This window comes from Falco biarmicus, chromosome 4 (assembly GCF_023638135.1).
Source record: "Falco biarmicus isolate bFalBia1 chromosome 4, bFalBia1.pri, whole genome shotgun sequence".
Lineage (NCBI taxonomy): Eukaryota > Metazoa > Chordata > Aves > Falconiformes > Falconidae > Falco > Falco biarmicus.
Window position 1 is genome coordinate 101,223,408 of NC_079291.1, and position 24,321 is coordinate 101,247,728.

The window sequence follows — 24,321 nt, forward strand, 5'->3', positions numbered from 1 at the left end:
GTGGGCTGGCCGCAGCCCTGCCACTACCTCCAGCCAGCCTGAGCATCACCTTCCGCAGCCCCGGTGCTGTACCTGACAGAGGTGGCCTCAGCATCACCTCCACCACCGCCCCAGCTGCGGCCCCACAGAGCACATCTGTCCCTGCCAGTGCCAGGCACCACTCCAGTGAGTCTCCTCTGCTCGACCCCCTCCACAGGAGCCAGGGATGCAGCCCACGAAGGAAGCCAGCGTGCTCAGGTGGCTGTGGGAAGCAAGAGACCCTTGGGTCCTTCTCGCCTCACCATCAAAGCTGGTCCCTTCCATGCTGAGTCTCTCCTAACCAGGCATCACCATCAGCCACAGTCCAGCATCAGACACGGCACCAAAACGGGGCACACACCCAATGTGAGACATGGCTACGGCAACGCACCCCTCCCTCAACCCTGCAAGGTGCAAATGAGAGGCCAAGCCTGATCCTGGTCCTCGGACCTTCATAGCTTTTGGCTAGTGGTCTTATATCCAGGGGCCACCCCACTCAAAGGGCGGAGGACCCCAAAATGCAGCCCTCCCCAAGGAGGAAGGCTGCTGCTGACCAACTGCAGGCAGCAACTGGAAGGCATAAGACATCCAACTGCAAACTCAATCCTTTCTTGAGCACCCAACAGCCCCACCACCCTCTCCCCTCTGCAGGAAGGAGCTTCATCACCCCCCTCACCACGCAGCCTCTCAGACACGGCATCTCTTGTGGTGTTTGCTCAGAGGACCTTCAGCCACAGCTCTACCACGCGCCATCTATAAACAGAGCCTCTCAGCAACATTCCCATCACCACGCCTGGGGAGACGGAGCCAGAACCGGGCTGAGAATCCAGATCTGTTCACCTTCCCCTACCTTACCCCCACCCAATGACATCTCCAGCAGGACCACGACGAGGAGCCAGCCAGACCTGCAGCAGCAAGCAGCAACCATCCTCTGGCAGCAGGAGAAAGCACGTGCCGGGGAGGGCGGTGGCAGTGCCGAAGCAGAATTTAGCTGTGACGAGCCACGTGGCAGCGTAAGTGAAATTGGCATTTTCAATTTGTACTCTGACATGTCTCATTTGGGGCCCTGGCATCTCGGGAAGGCATCCAGCCTGCAGCTGTCCAAAACACTTATTTGCATCTCTCTGCCCCGGCTGCTTTTGGAAATTAGTTCTTCTGGGAGGTGGGCTGGAGGAAGGAGAATGGGGGGAGAGGGAGGGAGAGCATTAACTCTTCATGTACCAGCCCTGAGACAGCAACAGGGCAATTGCACAAGTGATGGTGTCCCTCTGGAAAACAACACCGTGCTGAGGATGCTGAATTTGCCATGGTGTGGAGCTGAGGCAGACGGCAGGGAGCAGCCAGGAGCACAGGACTGTGCAGAGGGAAGCAGCCGGCAGGAGCAGGAGTCATCGCCCTGGCTGGCATTCACGGCGTAGGACCACCAAGGGAACACAGATATCAATGAAAAACGTGTCCTCGGCATTTGCGTGCCCATCAGCAGTCTCTCACCTGCCCTGCAGAGACAGCCAGCGGGTCCACAGCTTGGATGCAGTTACTGGTCCCTGTAGGATGCTGGAGCTGGAGTCATGGCTCAGCTGCATGGGGGCAGGAGCTGCAGCCACATGGGCTCAGGGCTCAGTCTTCTGGGACACTGAGATCCATCAGATCCCCCTCTAATTTTCAAAGAACCTCTTAGTTTGAAGGACATTTTTGAAAGGCCTCCTCGCAGCTGTTCTCGCCCCAGCACGGGCAGGAAGGTGCCCTCTCCCACCACGGGCATAGCCACAGCCGGGAAGGCAGCAGCACCCAGCCCGCAGCAGCTGAGCACAGGAGCAGCCACTTTCCAGCCCTGAAGACCCCACAACCAGTGGGGATCAGGCAGGGGGATGCTTACTGACCTGTCCATCCCACGGGATCCAGACAAGAGCCCACAGGCAGCCAGCAGGTCCCATCACGCTGGCTCCTCCCTGCCTCTAGCTAACACAGCGCTAAACATCCATTAAACACTTAACTGCTACTAGCTTCCCCGTTAATCAATCGCTGTGGCTGGCAGCGACCTGGCAATCCTGCTATCAGGACACTTTTCGCTCTACGCAGGCAACTGGGACCCCCCGGCTGTGCCAAAGGATGATGTGGCACGGCAGCTGCCCCAGGGCTGAGTTATGGGAAAGGGACTTTGGCTCTGGGAGCAAAAAATGACAGGCACAGCCCCAAGAGCAAACCAACAGCACCCAAAAGAGAAGCGTTCCTATGCGGCACAGTCCACAGAAGGGGATGGGAGAAAAGATGTCATCGAGTGAGTCAGCAACAGAGATGCAAGCCGCCTGGCTCCTTACCTAACCTGGCCAGCCCTTCTGTCCCTCCCTGGAAGAGCCTACGAGGCAAGCGTGGAACAGCTGACAGCCAACGGGCCAGCCCCACCGACCTGGACACAGCTATTCCCAGCAAGATCTCCTTCTGCAGAGATGTGGTTCAGGCAAGAGGACTCCTCGCTAAGCCTTTCTCAAGGCTCTTCACCAAAAACTCATTTCAGGCATCTTCCCAAGTAAGAGCTGATAACTTCACGTGCTTCTCACATCTCAGATTCTCACACCCGCTCTGTCCCCATGCCGGGACGCCCATCAGCCCAGCACACTGCGAGGGTGGTGGGTTCCATCTCCCCTGAAGGTCTCACATTTGGTTATAGCAAGCCCACTGCTTGCCCACCAGCTACCAGCAGCAGCGGGCACCGAGAGCCGCCCAGCTCCCCTTGGGGTGAGGGATTCAGCACTCCGAGAAAGTGCCTCCAGGCAGCCACACTCCCAGGGGACAGAGGTGCAGCCAGCCATGGGGCACCCCAAATCTGGGGGCAGATCGCACTCAGATGCGCTCTGGGATGCTCTTGCAAGCACTACGCCAACTAGCCAAGGCACTAGCCCTTCCCAGCCCAGAAGAGGCAGGGCAGCCCCCCCGCCATCAAGGCATCCGTGCATCCCGCTCCAGCCACAACCTGCACAACCCAGCCCCAAGGAAGGCAGCAGAAGGGCTGCTCCTCTGCGAGCAAACCCACACATCCGAATTTCCCTTGCAACCCCCCTCCCTCCCACGTGCACCATCCCCCTGGGCTGCATTTCTGGAGGAGTGCTTGGGCTGCAGCTGTGTCCTATTTTTCTGTAGTTGATGACCTCAACTCCTTCCCCGCGCTACGGGGACGGCAGTAATGTACATCGCGTCTCGCCAGGGCTCAACTGCAATTCATCATTATTTTATCTGCTGGAATTTAATTGGATCCTATCAAACTCTCCTGATACTCCCTTTTCACTTTAAACACTGCTGCAGGAAAGATAAATGTAGGCACCGCTAGGACGGAGAGCACAGCTTTGTTGGTGAACGGTGCTGGGGTTGTGGGCTCCAATCCTGTTTCCCTCTCCATGGCTGGTTAATTAGAGATACATATACTGGAGGTGTGCGGCGCTCAGAACAGGGCATGTGTGTATGATTTATGTTCCTCTATAAATACACCCTAGGCCTAGTAAAATACCGTCATCCACACAACAGCACAACTTGACAGTAACGCTTGGCCTCTGATTCTGGATCCCCTTTTGCTCTTTTTACATAAATCTCCTTTCCTCCCCCATCACACACAAGCTTCCCTGCCTGGATTCCTCCTGCCTGAAATTCAGCAGGGTGTAAGTGAAAACCCAAGACCCTGGGAATATGGTAGAGCAACACCCAGGCTCCACTGCAGTAAAAAAAAAAAAAAAAAAAAAAAAAAGAAAAGAAAAGAAAAAAACCAAACAAACAGAAAATGTAAATCTACCAGGTCTTGCCTGCCTTCCCACCATGCACACCTTGGGCTGGGTACCCCAGCCTCAGCATCTGTGCTGGGTACCACTCATGAGCCCACCTCAGCACTTTGTCATGGGAACAAGCTGCTCCTGGATGAACATCCCAACCTGAGCCTGGCCAGAGGGCACCAACCTCCAGAGCCACAGCCCTGGGCAGGGCGGGCTGTCCCTGCCAGGGGCATCGGCCAGCAAGGAGCCAAAAAGGAGCCAAGGGAGGTGACACAGCTGCTCCTCTCCACACAGGGCTTTGGTTAAAAGGAAAGGGAAATAATTGAGGCGTGAGGATTAATTTAAAGTGCTGAGATGACAAACTCAAATGCTCATGGAAAGGAGATCAGGGGTTCTTCCTATTTTTACATTTAAAGGGAAAGAGCAGCTCTAGGGCTATTTCAACCTTAAGAGGAATATTCTGGAGAGAAAAAGCCAAACCCTTGGCAACAAGAAACACCTGTAGCCATTTTGCCAAGGCCAGGACTAAATCACATGAAGCCCAATGTTACAAGCAGTAGTGCAGATTCGGGACTGCGGTATTTTCCAACCGCAAAATTATTTAATTTTTGCAGCAATCAGAAGGGTGAGCCCTGTTAAGGGATGGTAGATGGGAAAGAACAGGCAAAGGCAGGGATGCTTGCAAAATGAAACTCAGTGGCATTACCTGCACACATTAAGACAGGTGACCATTTCTCCATCCTCTGCTGCAAGAAGCAAGCCTGGAAATGTCCACTTCCAGAAGATTAAAAGTAACCAAGTAACAAAAAAAGAAAAATATAGTTCATTGGCAAAGAATTTAATTTTCTTAGTTAGGCTTCTCTTTTTGTTTCTTTACAGTGCATGTGGAAAACCTTTAGGATTGCCTTCCCTTCAAAGAGCAGAAAGAGACCAAAGTGAAGAGGCAGAAAAGTGTTTTTTTCTGTGTGGTTTTTGCCCTGGTATGCATGGGGAACTCAGGGAATTCCCTTGAGTTTCCTGAAGATCTATTGGGTGTCTCAAATTATGTTTATAGTCGACACTCAAACCTTAACGAATGGACTGCTGAATATTTAACCAAGATGTCCTTTCTTCAGAGTGCTAACAAGTCATTGGAGTTTGACAAGCACTAAAACTAAACAAAAGACAAAGAGTTTTAAGCGAGTTTGACTTATTATCCCTTCCATTCACCCAGGATTCAGGAAAGCATCCCTAATTCCACAGAGTAATTAACCTCTTGTTCAGATCCCATTGAACTCCTGGAAACAAAGTGTGCTTAAATGCCTTTCCGAGGAGAGGACATCCATTCCTCACTTGCTGGCTGGGAGGATGTCATCCTTCCCCTATTTTTCCGTTCCCCAGCGTCCTCCACACCAGCCAAGACCCAAAATCCTAACCCAAAGAATGAATCGCAATGGAAGAACTTGGTGGGTCATGGGTGGGTGGCTGTGCAGGAGCCTGAAGTGCTGTCAACCAGCCAGATGGACTGCAAAAAAAAAAAGACAGGGAGGAGACAAGCATCCCAGAAGTGTGAATCTGAATCCTCCACACCATAAAGCAGCCTGGCTAAATGCCCTCAAACGTTAAAGCAGGCAAGCAGACCCTGAAAGCCAGACAGATTCTTTCAAGCCAAAATTCTCTTCTTCTGTCTGTGAAGCTACCCTGTGCCTGAAAGCCACGTCTCCTGCCTGAGACCATGGCCCCATGCTCCCCTGCCACACAGCCCGCAACACCTCCCATGTGCTCTCTGACCAATTTGCTTTGCTTTCACGGCACCCCTGGCAATTTTCAGGTCCAATATCTACCACTGTCAGTCCAGGAGAAGGTGCCAGTCACCTCAGCTCTGCATGGGGACCACAGGGTGGGCAGGCACACCTCAAGCTGTCTTATCCCTTTGGAGAAGAGCTGCAGAGATCGTGCAACTCATGACACCAGTGCTGGCAGCCACGGCACCCCTTGGAGCTAAATTGCATGCTAAAGAATTGGGCAAGAGGGAGCTGCCAGCTCCGCCAGCTGCAGGCAGAGGAGAGCCGGCAGGAGGCTGGGCTGGCCAAGGGGCCCTGGCCAGGCAGGGGCTCACAAGGTGTCCCCACAAAGCTGGGGACCAGCAAATCACCACAAGGGCTGAAGGTCTGCAAGCCAATACCCACTTCCCCCACAGAGTTCCCGTGTCCCAGGCAGACAGTTTCGGCTCCTGGGTGCTAACGCAGCTCTACGCCTGGCCAGGCTGGGCTCTCTCTTTGGGACAAAGAGCTGCGTTTCTTCCATACTCTGCACCAGGGCAATGGTTCCTCCAGCCTGTTGCCAGCTGCAGGTGCTCTGGTAGGCATGGACATGTTGCAGAACAGCCCTCAGACAACCAAGCAGGTACCTGGTGTAACCAACCCTCTGCTGGGAGAAGAGTGGCTCAGCTAACCGCTCCCCCCCACCCCCCCCCCCCAAACCTCCCACTTGACTGTGATGGAGACAGAGCAGCCAACCTTCGCTACCAGCAGCAACAAGACCCCAGCAAAGGGACCCCACCACTACTGTGACATCTCTTCACACGCACATCCATCGTGTTCCCTTCAAAGCACTAACTCCCAGCTGTGCAAGCAATGGGCAAGACTGGGTCCAGGGGCAGATCTGCATGGCAAAGCCCAGGCGAGGGTCACAATCAACACCAGAGACCAGCAGCCAAGCCAGTTCCACTGGGCAAGGGACTCCGCCTGGCTTCTTTTCTTCCCCAAACACAGCAGCAAGATGACAAACCTTTGCTCAAGTTGCCTCGCTAATGGCTTCTTGCAGCAGGGCCTTGCAGACACCGCTCTGGTCCTGCTGCTCCCTGGAGCTCACGCTTTGTGCCACTGCCTGGATTCACCTCCAGGCCAAGCACAGACCCACCGACAACATTTCCAGCCAGCAACTCAGGATGGGGAGCAGTTCTGCTCCTCACAAACTGCGTGGCACCGAGGAAGAGCCCCAGCAGCACGGCATCCCCCTGGCACTGCCACCCAGGGCAGGAGGCAGAGGCTCGGGATGCTCCTCCTGCCCAAAGGCTTCACAGCCCCGAGAGCGCAGGGGGAGGGAGGGAGCCAGGCTCATCTTCAATGGCCTCTAAATGTCACTCGTGCCACCAAAGGACAAGGGAGCTGGGATCAGCACTGGTGTTAGGCTGCAAATGAGCTTTCACAGTATGAGTGATGGAAAACAAATTTTAAAAGGATTAAATGGGAGGGAGAAGGGAGGGGCCAGCTGCAAGCAGATGAGGGCAGGTCGGTGCAGAGCCCAGCAGGGCAGCCGAGATGCTGAGCAAAGCCAAGATGCTGAGCAAAGCCGGCTCCTGGGGGGGCTATTAGTTTGCTCGCGGGCTTGGTGGTCCCTGCACAGGATGGCTGCAAAGCAAGGGGCACACACAGACCTCACCGAGGGGCCACAAAACACCCTCTCTCTTTGGTATAAGGCAACTGGAGGGGGCAGAGCAGGCAGAGCTGCCTGCAGGAGACAGCTTAAGTGACAGAGCTGCAGGGAGCAGGGACTGAGAGGCAGGGAGCGATGCACCAGCAGGGCCAGGATGGAGGGCAGGCAGGCAGGGGGACGAGGTAGCTGCCAGTCACAGCTGGGGACAGACAGGGGCTGCAGGGGAGGTAGGGAAGCACTTGTGGGGCTGGCAGGCACGGCAGCACACGGGGGAGCGTGTGCGCAGCAGGACACGGAAGAGGTGTTAGCTCAATCCCGCCTGTAAAGTGGGATAGCTTGGTATCAAGGGGAAGCAAGAGCAGGCAGAGAGAACGGGGAGGCAAGGCTCCGGCACGTCTGGGCCAGCTGGCTCCATCCCAGGCAACTTTCTTCAGCTTTCCAAAGCCAATTTCCTTGGAAGTGCTCCTAAAGCCTGGCGGCACTGGCGTTGATCCTACCCAGAACAACCCTGAGCAGCTGCCTTCCCATGCACCTGGGGGAAGTACAGGGGGGAGCCCACCTCACACCCCACAAGCAGCACAAATCCCCGTTACCTGTCTGTGGGAGAACAAACCCAACCATGCAACAAGCCGGGAAAGTCCCGGGCCAGGGCAGGAACGAGCAGCCCACAAACAAAGCCCGTGCCGAGGCAAGCTGTGCACTCACCGAGGTGTTCTGGCACTGGATGCTGGTGCTGTTGAAGCGCAGGGCAGTGACACGGGTGGTGCTGCCGGGGATGTGGAAGATGCACTCGTAGTTGCGCTGGCCGGACTGCGGCTGGGGCAGGTTCTTGGCGGTCAGGGTGATGGGTTTCACCACGCCCACAGGGATGTAGATCTGGGTGGAAGGCAGGATCTGGGGGCAGTCCTGCAAGGGGAACAAGGGGCAGCCGATGAGAGGGGAATACCACACAGCCTCCCTCAGCACCCCCACAACACCCCTCGGCTGCAGCCCAGGCACCACTGAGCACAGACAATATCACCCTGAACACACACTTGGGTAAATCCTTATGTGCAGCAAACCCCAAACCAGCATCCTGTGGCTGCTCTGACCAAAGACCTGAAGACAGCAAAGGAGCACAGAGGAATCTGGTGGCAGGGCAGCGGGGTGTTTTCCAGAGCTCGCGTTGATCCAGACAGAGGATTCAGCTATGGGAACGGTAACCTGGTGCTGCGACAGCAGCACACATTTGAGCAAAATGATTCCTAGCGAGATGGGCTTTAATGTCATCATTGCAGTCAGTAGGTTTCAGAGTTAACACCCGCTGGGCTGCACATTGTCAGGCTACCCTCTCAGCCCTCCTGTTCCCCTGGCAGCCCCCTTCCCTCTTCCTTCACAAATGGACAGAAAAGCCTTTTCCCCCTTTGACACTGCAACATGTTTCTGCAGTGTTGCAGAAAACCTGCTCTGCAGTGAATTTTGCTGCTGCCACTTCTACCTGCAGCCAGCTCAAAGCAGCATCACCCCAACCAGCCCTCCTGCAGTCTGCCCAGAAGTCAGCACCCCTGGCCAGGGGATGCTGGTGAGTCCAAGCCAGGGAGGAAAGCAAGGGCAAGGGGCTCAGCACCACCCTGCCAGCCCCCCACGCTCCCCGGGGAAGGAGCCATCAGGAGGGCGAAGCACTCAACTTTTAATAGCCACGAGCTCCCAGCTGCTCTGGGGGAGCTGGTGAGCCTTGTGCGCAAAGCACGGGGGAGCAGGAGGGAGCAGAAATAAATGAGCTCAGGCAGCAAAACAGCCCTGTGGCCCCGGTGGGTGCCACTTCAGCAACAACAGCCTGATGCAATCCCACATTGGCTTTGCCGAGCCGAGCGGAGGTCTCGCACCTACGGCAGCGACTCCTGGAAGCATCGGCTTGAAATAACATCAAGAAGCAATAACATGTGCTAAAACGAGCTGCTCCGAAAACGGGAACGGCAGCAGCAGCAGTGCCAGGAGTGGACGCAGCCACCCCGCTGCTCTCACAAGGCCACAGCGTAGCTGTGGGGGCAGCTCTCGCCCCAAGGCCACCAGCAGCCGTGCGTGGCCAGCTGCCTCCTGCCACCCTGCGCAGCACCAGCCTTGATCTCAGGATTAATCTAACCTTCAAACAATCCAGAGAAATGAAAAAGAAATTGTTTCATTTAGCAAATATTTACAGAAAAACCCAACCTGTTTTATGCTTTGAAGTTTCCTGTTCTTCACAAGCATTTATTGCCCAAAAGCACAATTTTTAAGAAAGGAAGCTACTTAGCCCTAAAACATGCTAAACAACATGAAAGCAGAGAGGAAGAGCGGTGCCAGCCCCAACCAGGAGATGGTGATGGGGCTGGGACTGCCCAGGGACCCTCGGCGCTGCTCTGCCACCTCCCTGCTCCGTGTCACGGCTGCCCCTCTGCAAAGGGGGCTTTCAGTCGTCCCCCCTTTCAGAATGAGCTGGAGGCTCCCAGCAGGGAGGCCCCAGACACCCGCTGCCAGCTATAATGAGTGGTCCCCGCCGCTGCACGGCGATTGCCCCCCACCAGCTCCCAGCTCTGAAGTGCTGAAGGAGGGAGAAGTCCCCACCTGCTTGATCCCCTTCCACGCTGCAGGGGGACTCCGCGGGTGGCACACGCCTTCCCCATAGGGCACACACACTCAGCAAGGATTAGCTCCCAGCTCGCTCTCCGACACCTCCGCCTCCTCATTTTTCTATAATTATTGCAGCCAGCGGGTAAGTCCATGCCGCCATAGCTGGGCTCAACACGGATGCTCGCAAGAGCGGTGCCCGGGGAGCGTGGTGGGCACGTGTATCCCCTTCCCCACATGTGCCCCTCTCCCCGCACACGCAGACAGGCCAGCTCATTTTGCTGACTCGCAGTTTCAGCTGAGTCCCCCGCGACGTCACATGCTCCGCATCTGCCGGCAGAAGTGTCTCATCCAGCAAAAATGTCAGCCTGCGCCCAAACAGGAAGCACCTGGTGCTGGTGGGCGCCCAGGGTGCCCGGAGGGGTGGGGGCACTGGGACAACTCATTTCCCCTACGAGCAATTCCAATCGCTGACAAAACTCGTCCCAGAAACTGCCCAGCATTTACATCCTTCGGGAATGCTCTGCACAGCCCACAGCGCTCACTGTCCTGCTGAAAACAGCCCCCCCCAGCAGAGCCCCAGCTCCCAGGAGCAGAGAGCTACAAAGGCATGGGATAAGCAGAAAAGCTAGACCCCAACATCTCACAATTCAGATTTTCTCCATTAAAACTGTTTTTCTAGCTGGGCGAGAATATGACAAGTGTACAGGATTGCCTGGAGAGGTAAGAGCTTTAAGTCACGCCACAAACGCTGCTGTTTGGGTTTCTCTGGCAGCTCCCAGCTCCAGCTGCAAGGCTGTGCCATCAGCAGAGAAGGGGATGAAGGCAGACTGGGGCTGGGCTCGACCCAGGCGTTGAGGTTCCCTCACAAAGCCCTCAGCCATTCCCACTGGTGGGGAGTGAAGAACAAACATAAGCTGAACCTGCTTGGACTGGAAGAACACACGCAGTCTCCCCAGGCCAGGAGCCTTTTACCCTCCACAGCAGCTCGGTGCTGGCAGGGACCGCCGCAGGAGAGCAGCTTTGTGGGGAGTCCATCACTGATCACCCCACAGCCACAGCTGGGCACCACAAACGGGGAAAAGCGAAGAGTAGCCCGTGCTGCTTCATCACCCCTTCCCCAGCCCTGAACCCTGAAACAAGCCACAGAGGAGGGCTATCTCCGGAGCCCAGGCTTCAAAGCCACAGCAGCCAGCGGGCAGGGACATCCTTCCTGCTGCCGCCATTCCCAGGCACATTTACGTGAGTGGTGGTTCCTGTCCTGCCACCCCCAGAAATAGAGGCAAACATCCCCGGCATGCCCAGGACAGAGTGCTGTGGGTCACTCTTTGTGTTCTCCTACAAAACAGCTGCTTTCCCACCCAGGAAACTGCGGTGAGCCACCCGTGGGAACCGGCAGAGACAAGAGTTAAGCACGGCTGTTAACCCCTGTCCCTGCCTCTCCTGACCAGTGCCCACCGCACACCAGCCAAAGCAGACAGACCAAATGCTCCTTAAAATAACCCTCCCCGTTAGACATCCTCCCACAGAGGGGACGGAGCTGGGATGTCTGCCATTAACTTGTGCAGTGGTGCCATGGGCTGGCACCGAGTCCCCCGACCCTGCAGGAGACCGGGACCAGCCAGGGATGGGGATGGGATGTCTCAGGACATGCAGCCCACAGCAGCGGCCGGTCTGCGGTTATCTTGCCATCCCTGCCAGGAACTGCTGAGCCCACACCAACGTGCAAACAGGCTGAGCCAGGCTCTCCAAACCTCAAGCCAGGCACCGCTCCAGGTCCCAGTGTGGCCAAAAGGGCTGTGGGGGGACACCCTGCCCCTTCTCAGGAACAACAGGAGCTCCCAAGCAGCTGGTCCACAGGAGAGCTGCACGCATCCCAAAGACAACACCCCTGGGGGGTAAAGCTTCTGGGTTTGCCTGGCAGGGAACGGGGAAGAGCCCAGCAGCCTCCCCGTGCCCTCTGCGAGGGGAAGGGGCAGAGGAGAAGCAACGGGCTCCGGTGGTCTGGACACCGTATCGCATTTGCAGAAACAACGCCAGGGCTGGCTGGAAGCGCAACCTCAAGAGCAGGCTTCTGGGATGTCTGGGACAGGCCAGCCCCTCACCGGGTTTCTTCAGGGTACAAGCCAGGAGAAAACAGCTTTTGCTGATCTTCTCATGTTACCAGATCCCCCTGGTGTGGGGCCACCAGGCTGACCTTGTTCTGGCCCGTGCCAGACCCGCTCGAGCACCCACGAGCACGGTGCAACCCCCTTGCATTCAGACGATACCCTCAGGGAGGTGAGCGACAGTGCCAGAGCCTGGAGTTTGGCCGTTCGGTGGACGGCAGTTCGGTGCAAAGCACTGGTGGACGGCAGTTCGGTGGACGGCAGGGTGCAAAGCCACAGCCACGCCACCCGAGAGGCTGGCAGAGGGGCCACGGCACAGCCCGGGCAGCTGCGTGCTGGGCAGTGGGGGCAGGAGGAGACCGTTTGTCACAGTCCCATTCCCAGCACTCACCTGCTGCCACGCAGACATGGCAAGCACCAGCCCTGCGTGCAACCAAGGGATGGTTGGGCGTTCCCAGCTCTCCCAACGCGCTTGGCTGAGAAGCAGCTTCACTCAGCTCCACGCTTGGAATAAGGATGATGACAAGAGCCCAGTGTGGCCCCATGCAGGGACATCGCCATCTTCTACAAGTCCCTCTGCTCCTGCAGTCCTTGGAGGCTCTAAACTGGGGAGCACCCAAGTATCTGACCCACTGCGGGTTTGCAAAGCTCAAGTATTTCCCCATAGACACAGCAGCTTCCCTGGGAGAGGCAGCAGGACCAGGCGCTTTGGCTTTCCACAGGGATGTGGTGGGTTGACCTTGGCTGGACACCAGATGCCCACCGAGCCAGCTTGGTGGGCATCCAGCGTTCAGCCCAGGTTGAGCCACCCAAGGGAAGCAGGGAAGCCACACAGGGCTCAGCCCCAGTGCACGGGAAGATGCTCCTCCATCTGTCCCATCTCGGGCACAAAAGCAAAGCTGCTGGTGGCTGGGCAATGACGGAGTAGTGGCCCAGCCCTCTCATCCTCTTCTGTGAGAGAGCTCTTCAAGTGATGAGACAGGCAGAGGGGGAGGAAGGGGGGAAAATTAACTGGGGTGTCTCCACCACAGAGGAATTTGTCTGACTCCGTGTGTGCTCCTAGTCCAGCACAGAAGCAGGGGGGGCACAGGGAGGACAGGAGCCCTGACCTAGAAGGACATCCACAAGCCCACAGGTCCTCACTGAAGATGAGGGCAGACCTCAGAAGACACAAATTACAGGGGACAGAGACTGACTCGGAGACACTGCTCCTCCCACGTGGGGTGATGCAGAGGCAGGCTTCCTCTCAGTGCCAGCCAGGACAGCAAAGATCTTGGGAGACATCTCAGTTGCTTGCCTTCACACATGGTCTGTGAAGCAGAGACAAGCCCTTGTTGTTCACCTCTGCTCCTGGGGACTGGTCCTGGCCTGGGAGGCTGCAGGGACATGAGCTCTGCTGGAGCTCAGAGACCAAACTTTATCTGAGATGATCTGGGCAAACACTTTCTCCAGGACAACATCTATTTGAACCGTTCCTGTCAGGACAGCATATGGCTTTTGCTCCCAGCAGCAACCAGCAGGCAGCAGGACCCTTCCCACTGGGTCCCTGCACAGGCAACTGGAAACCCAGGTAAAGTTCAACCAGAGCTTCATTCCAGGACAGGGACAGAGGAGAAACACTCTCTCCCAAAACTCTCCCTTCGGGACCCGAGTCAGCATTTACTGTCGAGCCAGCCATTGCTCGCCAGACCTCCAGACCCAGCCCAAGCAGCCAGTCATGCCACCACAGGTTGGGGATGCCAGGACCTCCTGCGAGCACTATCCCAGTGACAGGTTTCCCCAGCGGGTGGCACAGATGCTGTGCAGGATGAACCCCCGCAAAAGAACATGTTTCTTGGCAAAGCATTGGAGATGAAGAAGGCATGAGGTATAGCAAAACGGTTTGTTTTACGGATTTCAACCTTTCCCTCTCCGAAAACAAGTTGTTCTGCAATGACAGTTCAAGCTTGCTCCCTTCAAAAACATCAGAGAAAAATGTTTTAGCGTCTCTGCCTTTGTTTTTCCTTTCATTCAGCCTAAAGGGCTCTCGGCTGCACCCAGCAGCCTCTCCACAGCGACACAGCCTCTCCGCACCAGCACACGGTCCCAGCAGTGCTTCACACCCCTCCCTCACTGCTTCCCAGGGAGCTCCAGCACCCCAGGCAAAGTGATGGGAAATGCTTCCCAAAGTGGTTTGCTCTCTTCAAACCCTTCCCCACAGGGCAGGGGGCTGCGACAGGACCAGGACAGGAGAGGGGAGCTGGCTCACATCACCCTACCTCGGAAAGCTTGACGCGTCCCTCCAGGAAGGAGCAGTCAGCGGCGTTGTGGGTGCAGATGTGGCGGTACTTGCACCAGTGGCAGGGGAAGGAGCCGTTCACACAGGACAGGCAGCTGCAGAGAGAGAGAAGCAGGCAGCGTTAGGGCACGGCGAGGCCAGGGTCCACTGGAGCACTTCCTGGGATGCTTCAGCAGGGCAGCAGCTGTGGGCGATCCCCCACCTCTGTATGGGATGGACCCCCAGTGTGGGACAAGGGCTGTGCACCAGCAGGTTGGGGGGTGAGATGCCTGCACACCCCAGACCCACAGGGTTTGCCCATGGCAGGGTGAGGGGAAAGGGTCCTTCCAGCGCCGCAGGGCTTGTGCCCCAGCTGGAGCGGGCACGCTCCCCCCTCCGCTTGGCAAGCTGACCCCGTTCCTGGGCAGGGGCCGAGCTCCAGACTTTGGGAGCTTTATTTGGGTTCGCCGAAAGGCAATTTTAGCAAGAGGCAGCAGAACAAGGGCTCTGCACCGCAGGGGAACAGGGGAGAAAGGGCCAGATTAATGCACGCTCATTGAGAGGAAAATTACAACTGGCGAAAGGTTGGGTCAGATTAACATTTCGGGACTGTAGCGCCTTTCAGTCGCTCACAATAGATTGTGTGTGACCCCCTCCCTCGGCCCCCCTCATCCTCAGCCCTCCACAGCCGCGCGTGCGTGCGTGTGTGCGCTTCCACCCCCTCCCTCCAGCCCAAGACGTTTCCGTCTCTCTCCCCAGCCTCCTCTCGGGGCTCTTTGTGCGGTGGGATCGCCCATGTCCCCCTCTCCTGGGGGATGCATTCAGGCACCTGGCAATACTGGGAGCCCCACGCTCTGCTCTGCACCCCTCTGACCAAAGAAACCAGCCCCAGGGACGTAATGCCTCTCCCCCACGCAGGAGGGGATGTACAGAGTCCCCTCCTTGTGCAACCATTCACACGTTTGCTAGCCCTGCCAAAAGCGCGTCCTCCCAGCTCCGTGAGGCATCCCTGTTTGCAAGCACTGGGATCCTGCAGAGCCCCAGAGCCAGAAAGGAGCTTCTGGGGCTCTCACCCCTGTGCAGATGGAAGGGGCTGAGCCCTCCCTGCCGCGCTGTCCCAGGGCAGCATTAATGCGGTGAGCCTTCACAGGGTGGGTCCGCACCAGGCATGTCCCCTGCAGCCCAAGCTGCCCTCCCAAGGAGAAGATGGGAGAGCTGCTGAGGCATAAGCTTGAAGGCAAGAAAAATAATCAGACTGGCTTAGGAAAGAAAAAAAAAAAAAAAAAAAAAAAAAAAAAAAGAGAAGAAAAAAAGCAGCAGCACCATTTTTCGCTCTAGAAAGCTCATACCTGCTCTCACTGATCCGAGCATGAACAGGATCGGGCCCAAAGCAATTATATTTAAACAAAGGCAGGCTCTTCCCCTGAACACAGCTCTGGCAGGAGGCAGGCAGCCCCTCTTCAGCCTGATCCCGCTCCTAAATCACAGCTCCCTCTCTGCCTCTACCTCTCGGGAAACAGTGGGGAAGACACGGCATCACCACACCAGGGAGCAGAAAGAAAACCTTCCTGGGGAGGGTGATCCTCGGGTGGCAGGGCCTGGCATGCCAAATCTCTTTCCTTCCAAGCAGACTTGTCACTTCGGAGGTGTGGGGACAGCACATGAGGGAGCTGCAGTGGCAGGCAGTGCAGGGTGCAATCGCACACCTGGGGCTACGCAGGGCCACCACCCCCTGCCCACCCTGGGCTTTCACACACCATTACATACAGAGCAAGAGCTTCCCACATCCATGTGCACATACTAAGGAAATATTTAATTAAGCTGCTTGCAAAGGGGGCTGGAAGTCATTTCCATGTTTCGCTCACATTTTCACTTCCAAATGAACAGCCCTTTTAGCTTTACCCACAAATATGCTAATTGAGATGCTCCTTATGCAAATATATGCAATTTTATTTCAGCTGCAGAGATTCAACTTAAAAGCAGAGCCATAGCCTCCTATCTCTGGTTGCTCTGATGGAGGGAGGTGCAGAGGGTGGGGGGAGCTGGGGACACAGGATGCTCCTGCCCTCCCCCTAAAGGCTCAAGCAGTGACTGGTGGGCAGGCAAATCCAAGACATGGGGGCTGCAGGGCAGCGAAAGCACAGCTTAATCCTCATGGAAGTAGAGCAACCAACCAAGAGGTCATGTAAGAGAGGAGTGTGGTCCAAGCAGTCACAAGCCACCTGCCAGGGCATAACCACTAACCCTCCCTGAAATCAGTCCTCTGCAAAGGAGAGATTTTCCAGCTACCAGGTCTTTCAGGGTCTGCAAAACCACCCCACGGTCCCCTGTCCACCACCCTCGTGAGGTACCTCAACAGAGTCAGGTGAAGCACCCGGCGCAGCCCTGCCCTGAGTGCCTGGCTCCCAGCACTGCAGCTCCGCTCTGCTGTTCTTCAGGGCCAAAGCCACATCTTGGCTGTCTTGGGACCCTCCTCACCTGAGGGTTTACTTTGCCATTCAACTGCTACAGGTCCCAGCTGGTCTCCTGATCTTCACTTGCCAAAGGATCTAAAGCATCTCTTGTTATCCTCTACATATGCCTCAAGGTGTGTGGTTTCCCTCCTCCTACTTCAGCCCTCCCAGCTGCTTCTAACTTAACCGAGCTATTTCTAAAGCCCATCCTCAGAGATGGTTTTCACACTCTCCCTTCTGCCGAGGATCTCCATCTGCCACAAGGACATCAAACACTGCCATAAGAGCTGCCACACGTCTTGCTCCACAGCATCGCTGCTGCATTTAGAGCCTGTCCAGGTCAGCACCCTCCAGCTAGCCAAAGGCTCTGTGAAGTGGCCAGCAAGTCAGCACCCAGGTGCCAGCAACGCGGTGAAACCCTGTTTCCAGCCTGCCTCGGGGTCCTGCCAGCTTCGGCATGTCTGTTTGACTGCCCCAGCTCCCTGCGAGGCTGCCCAAGCCCCAGGGCAGGAGCCGAGGCAGGGCACGCCGGGGCTCCCCGGCTCCAGGCTGGGCAGTGTGGCCGGAGCCGTACGCCCGGTATGTCCCGTGTGTCGCTGCTGTCTGTTCCTGGCACAGGAGCAGGTTGCTCGGCAGCATGATGCCATCTGTGCCGTCTCTCTCCTTCCCACGGTCAGGCACTCTTCCCTCATCACTTCTTGCCTAAGAGGCTTTCATCACTCCTGATAATTAGAGGGAGGCTCTCCTTCATGTGTTGAAGTCCCCCCCTTCCCCAAAGCGTGCTGGGAGTGTAAGAAGCTCAGCCAGGCAGAACACCGATGCTAGGGGTACAGCGCAGACATGGATCCACAGCTTGCTCCCCATCTGCCTCCTCTTCCTCAGCCCTGCCAGGTGGAGACAAAGCCCAGGCTGGGCAGGGGGAAGGGGGTCAGACCCACCAGCAGTGCCCCCCTTGCCTCCTAGTGTCCTCATGCAAGAGGTACCAACCTCAGAGCTACATTTCAGGATCACTCTGTGCAAAGTGCCCCATCCCAAAACAAGTGCAGGCTCCCTGTCAGCGTGCAACCTCCCCCAGAAAGAGCAGGCAGCCCTGTAGGCACCTCTGCGTGACCCACGGCAAAGCCAGAGCCTCCCCACAGCCTCCACACTTGCCCCCAGCTCACTACACAACTGGGTCAAGACCTCCCAGCGCTGCTCCCCTCCACCTTCATAACCCATCCCAAACTTGCTAAGGCCGTGCTAGGGAAACACCTGACACGGCTGCAGAAAACCAGCAGTGCAGAGAGAGCAGCAGGACAGCAAAGGAGCATCTCAGAGCTGGGTTCATCTCCAGGGTGTGGGCAGGACCACAAGCATCACTGCAGGACAAGCCGAGACCCAGGCATGGCTTCAGGGACCGGCTCCTCACTGGGCATGTGGGCAGCTCTGCAGAAGGCACCTCTGACCGCACAGCAGGGTCGCAGCTGTCTCCACACCTGATCTGAAGCGATGCTGCAGCTGAAGGGAAGCACTGGAAGCCAGTGGCACCACATCCAGGCTCCTCACTCACTCTCCCTCCCACGCTCCCAGCCCCAAGAATGCCAGGTGCCCAAAGGCGCCCAGAGCTCTTCAGTGCACTGAGAAGAAGGGAAGGCAGAAAACAAAACCTGCATCCACAGGGGTGAGATAAGCCTGAGCAGCAAACACGAGAAGAACAGGGGTGTGAGCTTTGCACATGCGCACGTGTGCACACACACACACACCCCGGCGCTGAGGCTATTTCCATGGAGCAGTGTGTTCCTGGAGGAAGGACACAGAGCAAAGGGCAGGAGGAGGGACGGGGGCAAGTTGAACAGCACCGAGAGCAGAGCAGGGGAGGTCCATTGAGAAGGGAAATTATAAACACGGTGCTGATAAAAACAGCATCTGCGCAGGCACAGCACAGCCCGCCTGCGACCCTCGGCTGCTCCTCAGACCTCCTCTTGGCAGGAGGCAGCATCCTTAGCGAATACTCAGCTCCAGCACAGCCCGCATCTGGAGCGGCAGCTGTCGGGGTGAGGGGCTGAACTGCAGTGCTTTGGGCTTCTCTGCCCCAGGGAGAGGGGGAAATCCTGAAGAGCAGTGGCAGCAGATGGACAGTGCCCCCAGGCCCCCACACGGACCTACAGGCAGCGCTGCCCTCCCTGACCGGTGCTGCAGACCCAAAGCCAGGAGAGGCACAAGGTGGGAGATCAGCTCTTGCCTCCTTTCATCCCTGCCCATCTCAATTTGTTTCTGCCCTTCCTTTTACATCAGCCTGATGCTTTTCCATCCCTGCTGGGTTTTGCCAAGGGCCTCACTCACAGGGTAGGGGCTCGGCATGCAGACCCGCTGCAGGGTGGTCCAGAGCATCCCCCATCATGCTGGCTGGAGGATGCAGATTCAGGCCCTGGTTTTTAAGTTAATTCACTTGAAACACCTTCAGCTGTCTCCCCTCACTGAAATGCACCACCAGGCTGTACCAGCCTTCCTCTTCACAACGAATGTGACGTAAACCAGGTTATCCCAAGCAGTCTCTGGAGCCATTCTACAGGATTTTCCACCTGCCCCAACCCAGGAATACACAGGGATCTGTTACTGCCTCACAGCTCAGCTGTGCTAACTCAGATACACTCACTCAACTGCTTGCAGCCATCTGTCCATGCCTTGGAAAATCAAGCATCTGTAAGCATCTGGAAACAAGCAGCGCTGGGCCAGCAGAGAAGCAGCCACACCGTGTGCAGGCAGCTCGGCAGTGCGGGCAGCCAGAAAGCTGCAGCCAGGAGCCCAGTGGCATGAGGACTGGCATCATCCCATGGGTGCCAACAGATGCCTTGGCCACCAGAGCAGCCCAGCCCTGCCCTCCCAGCACAGCCCCACGGCTCCCAGCTCCCAGGACATACATTAAAATCCCATTTACTTAATGGAAGCTTATAGGGAAAGTCTGATGTACGGCACAGGGCCATGGCAGTCACGTCTCTCCAGCCAGGAGGAGTGAGAGCCACTTGGCATGTCTGCCCTTTGCTCCAGCCTCAGAGAAATTCAGCACCCTGCAGCTGATGGGACCTGGGTGTCACAACCATCACTGCAGGGAGGCACAACCACAAGGCTGGGTAGCTGCATGACCACCTCCCGAATAGGGGAGACAGCACGGGCACGCACCAGCACAGGCTTCCAGGCTGCTCAGATCCCCTTGGCATCAGACCCACTGACATGTGATTTTCCCCCTCCCCCTGTGCCACCACTTGAATTTATTTTCCACGTTGTAATGGCTGGTCATGCTGGCATGGAGCCTGGCGGTGTCCTGGGCACACTGGTGCTCAAAAAACCAGCACCTACACAAAACCTACCCATAGCATCGAAGGAAGTGCCGAAGGCTCTCATCTTCTTCCCCATCCCCCTCCACTTGCCAGCCCCCTCCCCACAGCCACACTCTCTGAAAAGCCAAACCACAACAGGATTTACACAGCAGAGTTTCCAGAGGAGAAACCCAGAGAGCAAACATAGAAAATAGTGGGAAGAAGTACATCTTGGTGTTCCCTAGAATTGCTCACTGGCTTTCCAGGAGGATTCCCCACTCGCCCACCTTGCCGGCAAGTGCAGGCTCTGCCTCAGGCAGGCAGGGAGCCTGGTGTTATGTCTTTGTCTTGAAAGGGGACTCATTTCCCCATGAACGCTTTGAAGAGCGAGTTTAACGCTGACAAAGACGCCCTCAACATCTGCCTGTGCAAGCACTGGACATGGGCTGTTTCATTAGACTGTCAAAGGCGCTGAGCAGTCTTTAAACACCTATGCTTAATCAGCACCCCATAAGAAACCCCCAAGGGAACCCAGCCTGGTCCCTACCATTGGGTTCTCCATCCCATCCTCCACTGCAGGAACCAGAAACTGCAGGCAAGCCTGCGTGAGCAGCCCTGCTCCCCTGCCGTGGGCTGGCAGTGACCCTCAGCCACCCACATCCCCCTTTGCAAGGGACCCATTTTGCTGCATCAGCCTCCAGCTTTCCACTCGCCCACTCAATGCACCTCTCAGCTCAGCCAGAAACATCTCCTGCGTGACGTACAAGCCATCAGGAGCAAGACACACAAAAGATGCCAGTGCCTGGAAACACCAGCCTGAACCCCACAGGAGCCCTGAGGCTACCGACGTGTGGCACATCAAGCTGGGAACCCCAGAAGCTTGCCAGGTGACTCTACTGGAGCAAGGAATGGAGCCCCAGAGAGGGTGTGAGTCGCAGACCAGGGCTCTCAGGGACCTCAGTGGAGAAGTACCCCAGAGACCAGTGATGCTGGGCTGTGATGGGGACAGTCCCGTCTCACCAGCTGACACTATAAAGCCCTGCAATAATAGACAGGACAGCAACGGGGCTCTACCTGGAAGGCACCCCCTTGGCCTGGGCCATCACAAGCCAAATGTACAAGCAGCACAACCTCCTCTGTACCCCTCCTTCCCTGCAGAAGAAGGGATTAGATGTATCTTCCCCCTTCTGCAATCCCTCCCTGGACCAGGCTGGTTCCAGCAGTCCTTGAAAATGCACAGGAAGAAAAGTTTTGCAAGGTAGCGAGGAACAAGAGAGCCGGGATGCTCACACAGTGGCAGGATCAGCCCCACAGCCTGCAAAAGGGCTTTAGCAGCATGTTTTGCTGATGCCTTCCCAGATGTCTGCTGAAAATAAGAAGGGTCAGACTCTCCCCGGTGTACGCAGTGGAGCTGTGCTGGCTTCCCTGGAGCTACTCTATCTGACACCAGCGAAGAGCTGCCTTGTAATCCTCCCATTTCTCCACAGCCATCTGAAAAATCTCGCCTAAACATTCTGTCCTCAGCTGAGAAATGATTCGACACACAGGCCTCTGGCTTCCAACCTAAGCAAAGCCGCCCAAATAGAAAAGGTAATGCACAGTGATCAGAGATCTCCACAGGAAAAACATTAGCCTCGTGGAAAAGCATATTGTTCCTAATACAGAATTTATCAGGCTGACGTATAGATTTTCCTCCACAAAATATGAAACCTGGATCTGAAAGGCTATTAACTCTGAAGAGATCCATTAAAGACGCCTGTCTGCAAATGGTATTTAAAAGTATTGCATCATCCTAGGTATTGTCATGCTCTTTGGCTATGACTCGACTGCAGGTCACATAGTTAAAACTGCTTCCAAACCCTAAAACTCTTGACATAAAGAAAATAATAATGTTCACCAGCCTAGAACATGGACTTTTCTATCAGCTCCAACCGGAGCCCATAAATATTAATGCATCCATAATTAGCCTTTTTAAATAATGCATCCAAAATTAAACATCAACGCAGTAATAAATCAGTCAGGGCTCTTTGTTGTAGGTTTGTTTGGGGTGAGGTGGGGTTTTTTTCCCCCTCCTGTGTCAGGCACATAAAATCAAATGCCAATTCCCTCACCACCTCTTCCCACTGGACCAAAATGCCGGAGCCCTGACTGGACCAAATCTGATGCCATTTGTACTTAAAAGTCTTCTTTCTTTCATTTAGAAAAATAAAATTCACATCTGCTTTTTGATTTGCAAAATAATGACATGCAGCCAGCCTGAGCCAAAGCTGAGCTAATGTTATTGAAACCACACGATGTGAAGGGAGACAAAGCTCATCTGGGGAGTCAAGGTGAGGGAGAAAGTCAAGTTTGCAAACTCTCCTCCCTTGCCCGCACAGCACTCCTGGGAGCCAAGACCCACTCCCTGTGCAAAGAGCAGGCGGGACAGAAATCCTCGCGATGCACAAGGTTTGCAGGTGCTCTCCTTCGACGCATCCCCCTTGGAGCTCACTGCGGGTACCCAGCTGGAGCTCCTGCATCTCACCTGCTTTTCCCTGATCAAAGTGGAAAATCTGAACAGGCTTTGGAGAAGTAACCTGCAGCAGAGCCCCCAAGCTAGGCTAGACAGTTTGCAGAAAGCCATCCAAAAGAGATCACTCTGCATTTGCTTATCTATAATTACTGATCAGCCGGAGCGACACCAACCATGGGAGGTTTCTGGCAGGGTAATGAAATCACTTGCATTCTTGAACTCCAGATTCTTTGCCCAAACACACCCCAGCATCTCTCCCGATGTTCCCACAGCAGAGCCATCTCCCTGCTGCTCAAGTGCACTGTCCGCAGCTCCTCACCAGGAGCTCGTGGTTAGAGGCTTTAGACACCCTGCTTAGACAGCACATCAATAATCCACACCTCCTCTATTCTATCATATGCATATCTCAAACTGCCTAAAAACCCGTAGGTGGAGTAGATTTCACAGCAGCCTGACAAGAAAGCAAATTCACGATTACTTCCAGTTAGGAAATTCTTGGGTAAACGCCCCAGGACATGCAGCATGTTCCATCTCATGTTGCTGTAACTTTCCAGCTCGCTCTCCAGCAAGCCTGGGAAGCAGGTACCATCACAGGAAAACACAGGCTTCTCCTTTTGCATTGCCAAGTCACTCCTATTAACTGTTTCCAGGAATAACAAGATGCTTGGCATTTTTGGTCACATGGATTGCTATAGCCTGCAATGCAGTAAACTCACTTTTTCTTCCAAAGCTTTGCCAAACCCAAAGCCCCGTTTTTAATTGAGGTTCTGCCCTGATGCTGCATGTTCCCACACACCCAAACCATCTGTGGGTGCTCTGGTCATTGTCCCAGTTTACAAGGGCAAAAGGAGGAGGTTTTTCACTGCAAACACTACGACACTCGACTGCCCTTTCCTATTGCAACATCAGCACCCACAAAACTGAAATCTCTCTCTCCCAGTCTCACGCTGCCCCAGCAATCTGCTCCCGGAACATCTCTCGTGAAGCCCAGGCCACTTACGACTGATGGACGCTGCAGTTGTAGAAAACAAAATCCACGGAGGCAAACTTCTTCCCCGTCTCCTTCGATTTCAGGTAGAGCTTCACCACTCGCTTGTCCCCTGAGAAAGACCCAGGCAGAAAAAGGCATCAGAAAGGACAGAGTGCATGGCCCAGCATTCAGCCCAAGGCATGTGATGGGCTGGAGGGAGCTGCCCTCCAGCTCAGTTAAAGTTAACCAGCTGGTTAATTCAGCCCAACCAACAAAATCCCCCAAACCTGGCACTAAAAGGGGTGCTCACCCATGCCCACTCAGCCACCAAACAGGCCAGAAGAGCCCAAGTACAGCTCAGAGCCCCTAAATCTAACTGTAACCTGCCAGCACGGAGGCAGGTGCCTTGAGTTGTACTGGTGGTACTGACCAGAATCGTAACAGTTCAGATTGTCCTAGAGCCCATGGCCACCTACAGCACATCTGCCCAGGAATGGTCCATGGGTGGGAATGAGGCCAGGATGCCCAGGACCGGTGTGCAGACCAGTACAGCATCAGAAACTAGCTGCGCCCATGGCTTGGAGGAGACCGAAGACCAGTCCCCCATAAGCCGCGATGTCTTTCTCCTCCTACCTCCCAGGACCCAATTCTGGTCCTGCTCGAGGGTCAGGGATTGCTGTCACAGGAGGACTGTCCCCCTCCACATCTGCCTGTGGGGCAACGAGTGGGGCAAGGTTTGTCTCAGGCTTTCTTCCCACCCCGGGGAGCAAGCTCACCGCGGCCCCTGGTGATGGGGATGACATCCTTGGCAGAGGGAGAGCTGCAATAGATCTTCCCATCTTCAATGCGGCTTTCAGACTCGGTGAAGTCTTCAAAGGAGCAGTTTACTCCCGCCGAGAGGTCCGGGACATTCCAGGCCTGCAGGACCAGCTGGGGGGCAGGGAGA

The 24,321-nt window shown here is 55.8% G+C and overlaps 1 protein-coding gene across 1 annotated transcript in view; it reads right to left on the bottom strand.

The window, feature by feature from the left end:
- PLXNA1 (plexin A1) overlaps nucleotides 1–24,321 on the bottom strand; it is a 121,489-nt gene that overhangs the window by 39,815 nt on the left and 57,353 nt on the right. The window contains exons 7-10 of the mRNA XM_056336479.1: nucleotides 24,152–24,305; nucleotides 23,406–23,505; nucleotides 14,146–14,260; nucleotides 7,899–8,099 (exon numbers count right to left, since the gene is read on the bottom strand). Coding sequence (XP_056192454.1) covers nucleotides 7,899–8,099; nucleotides 14,146–14,260; nucleotides 23,406–23,505; nucleotides 24,152–24,305 — 570 coding nt within the window. The remainder of the gene's footprint in view (nucleotides 1–7,898; nucleotides 8,100–14,145; nucleotides 14,261–23,405; nucleotides 23,506–24,151; nucleotides 24,306–24,321) is intronic.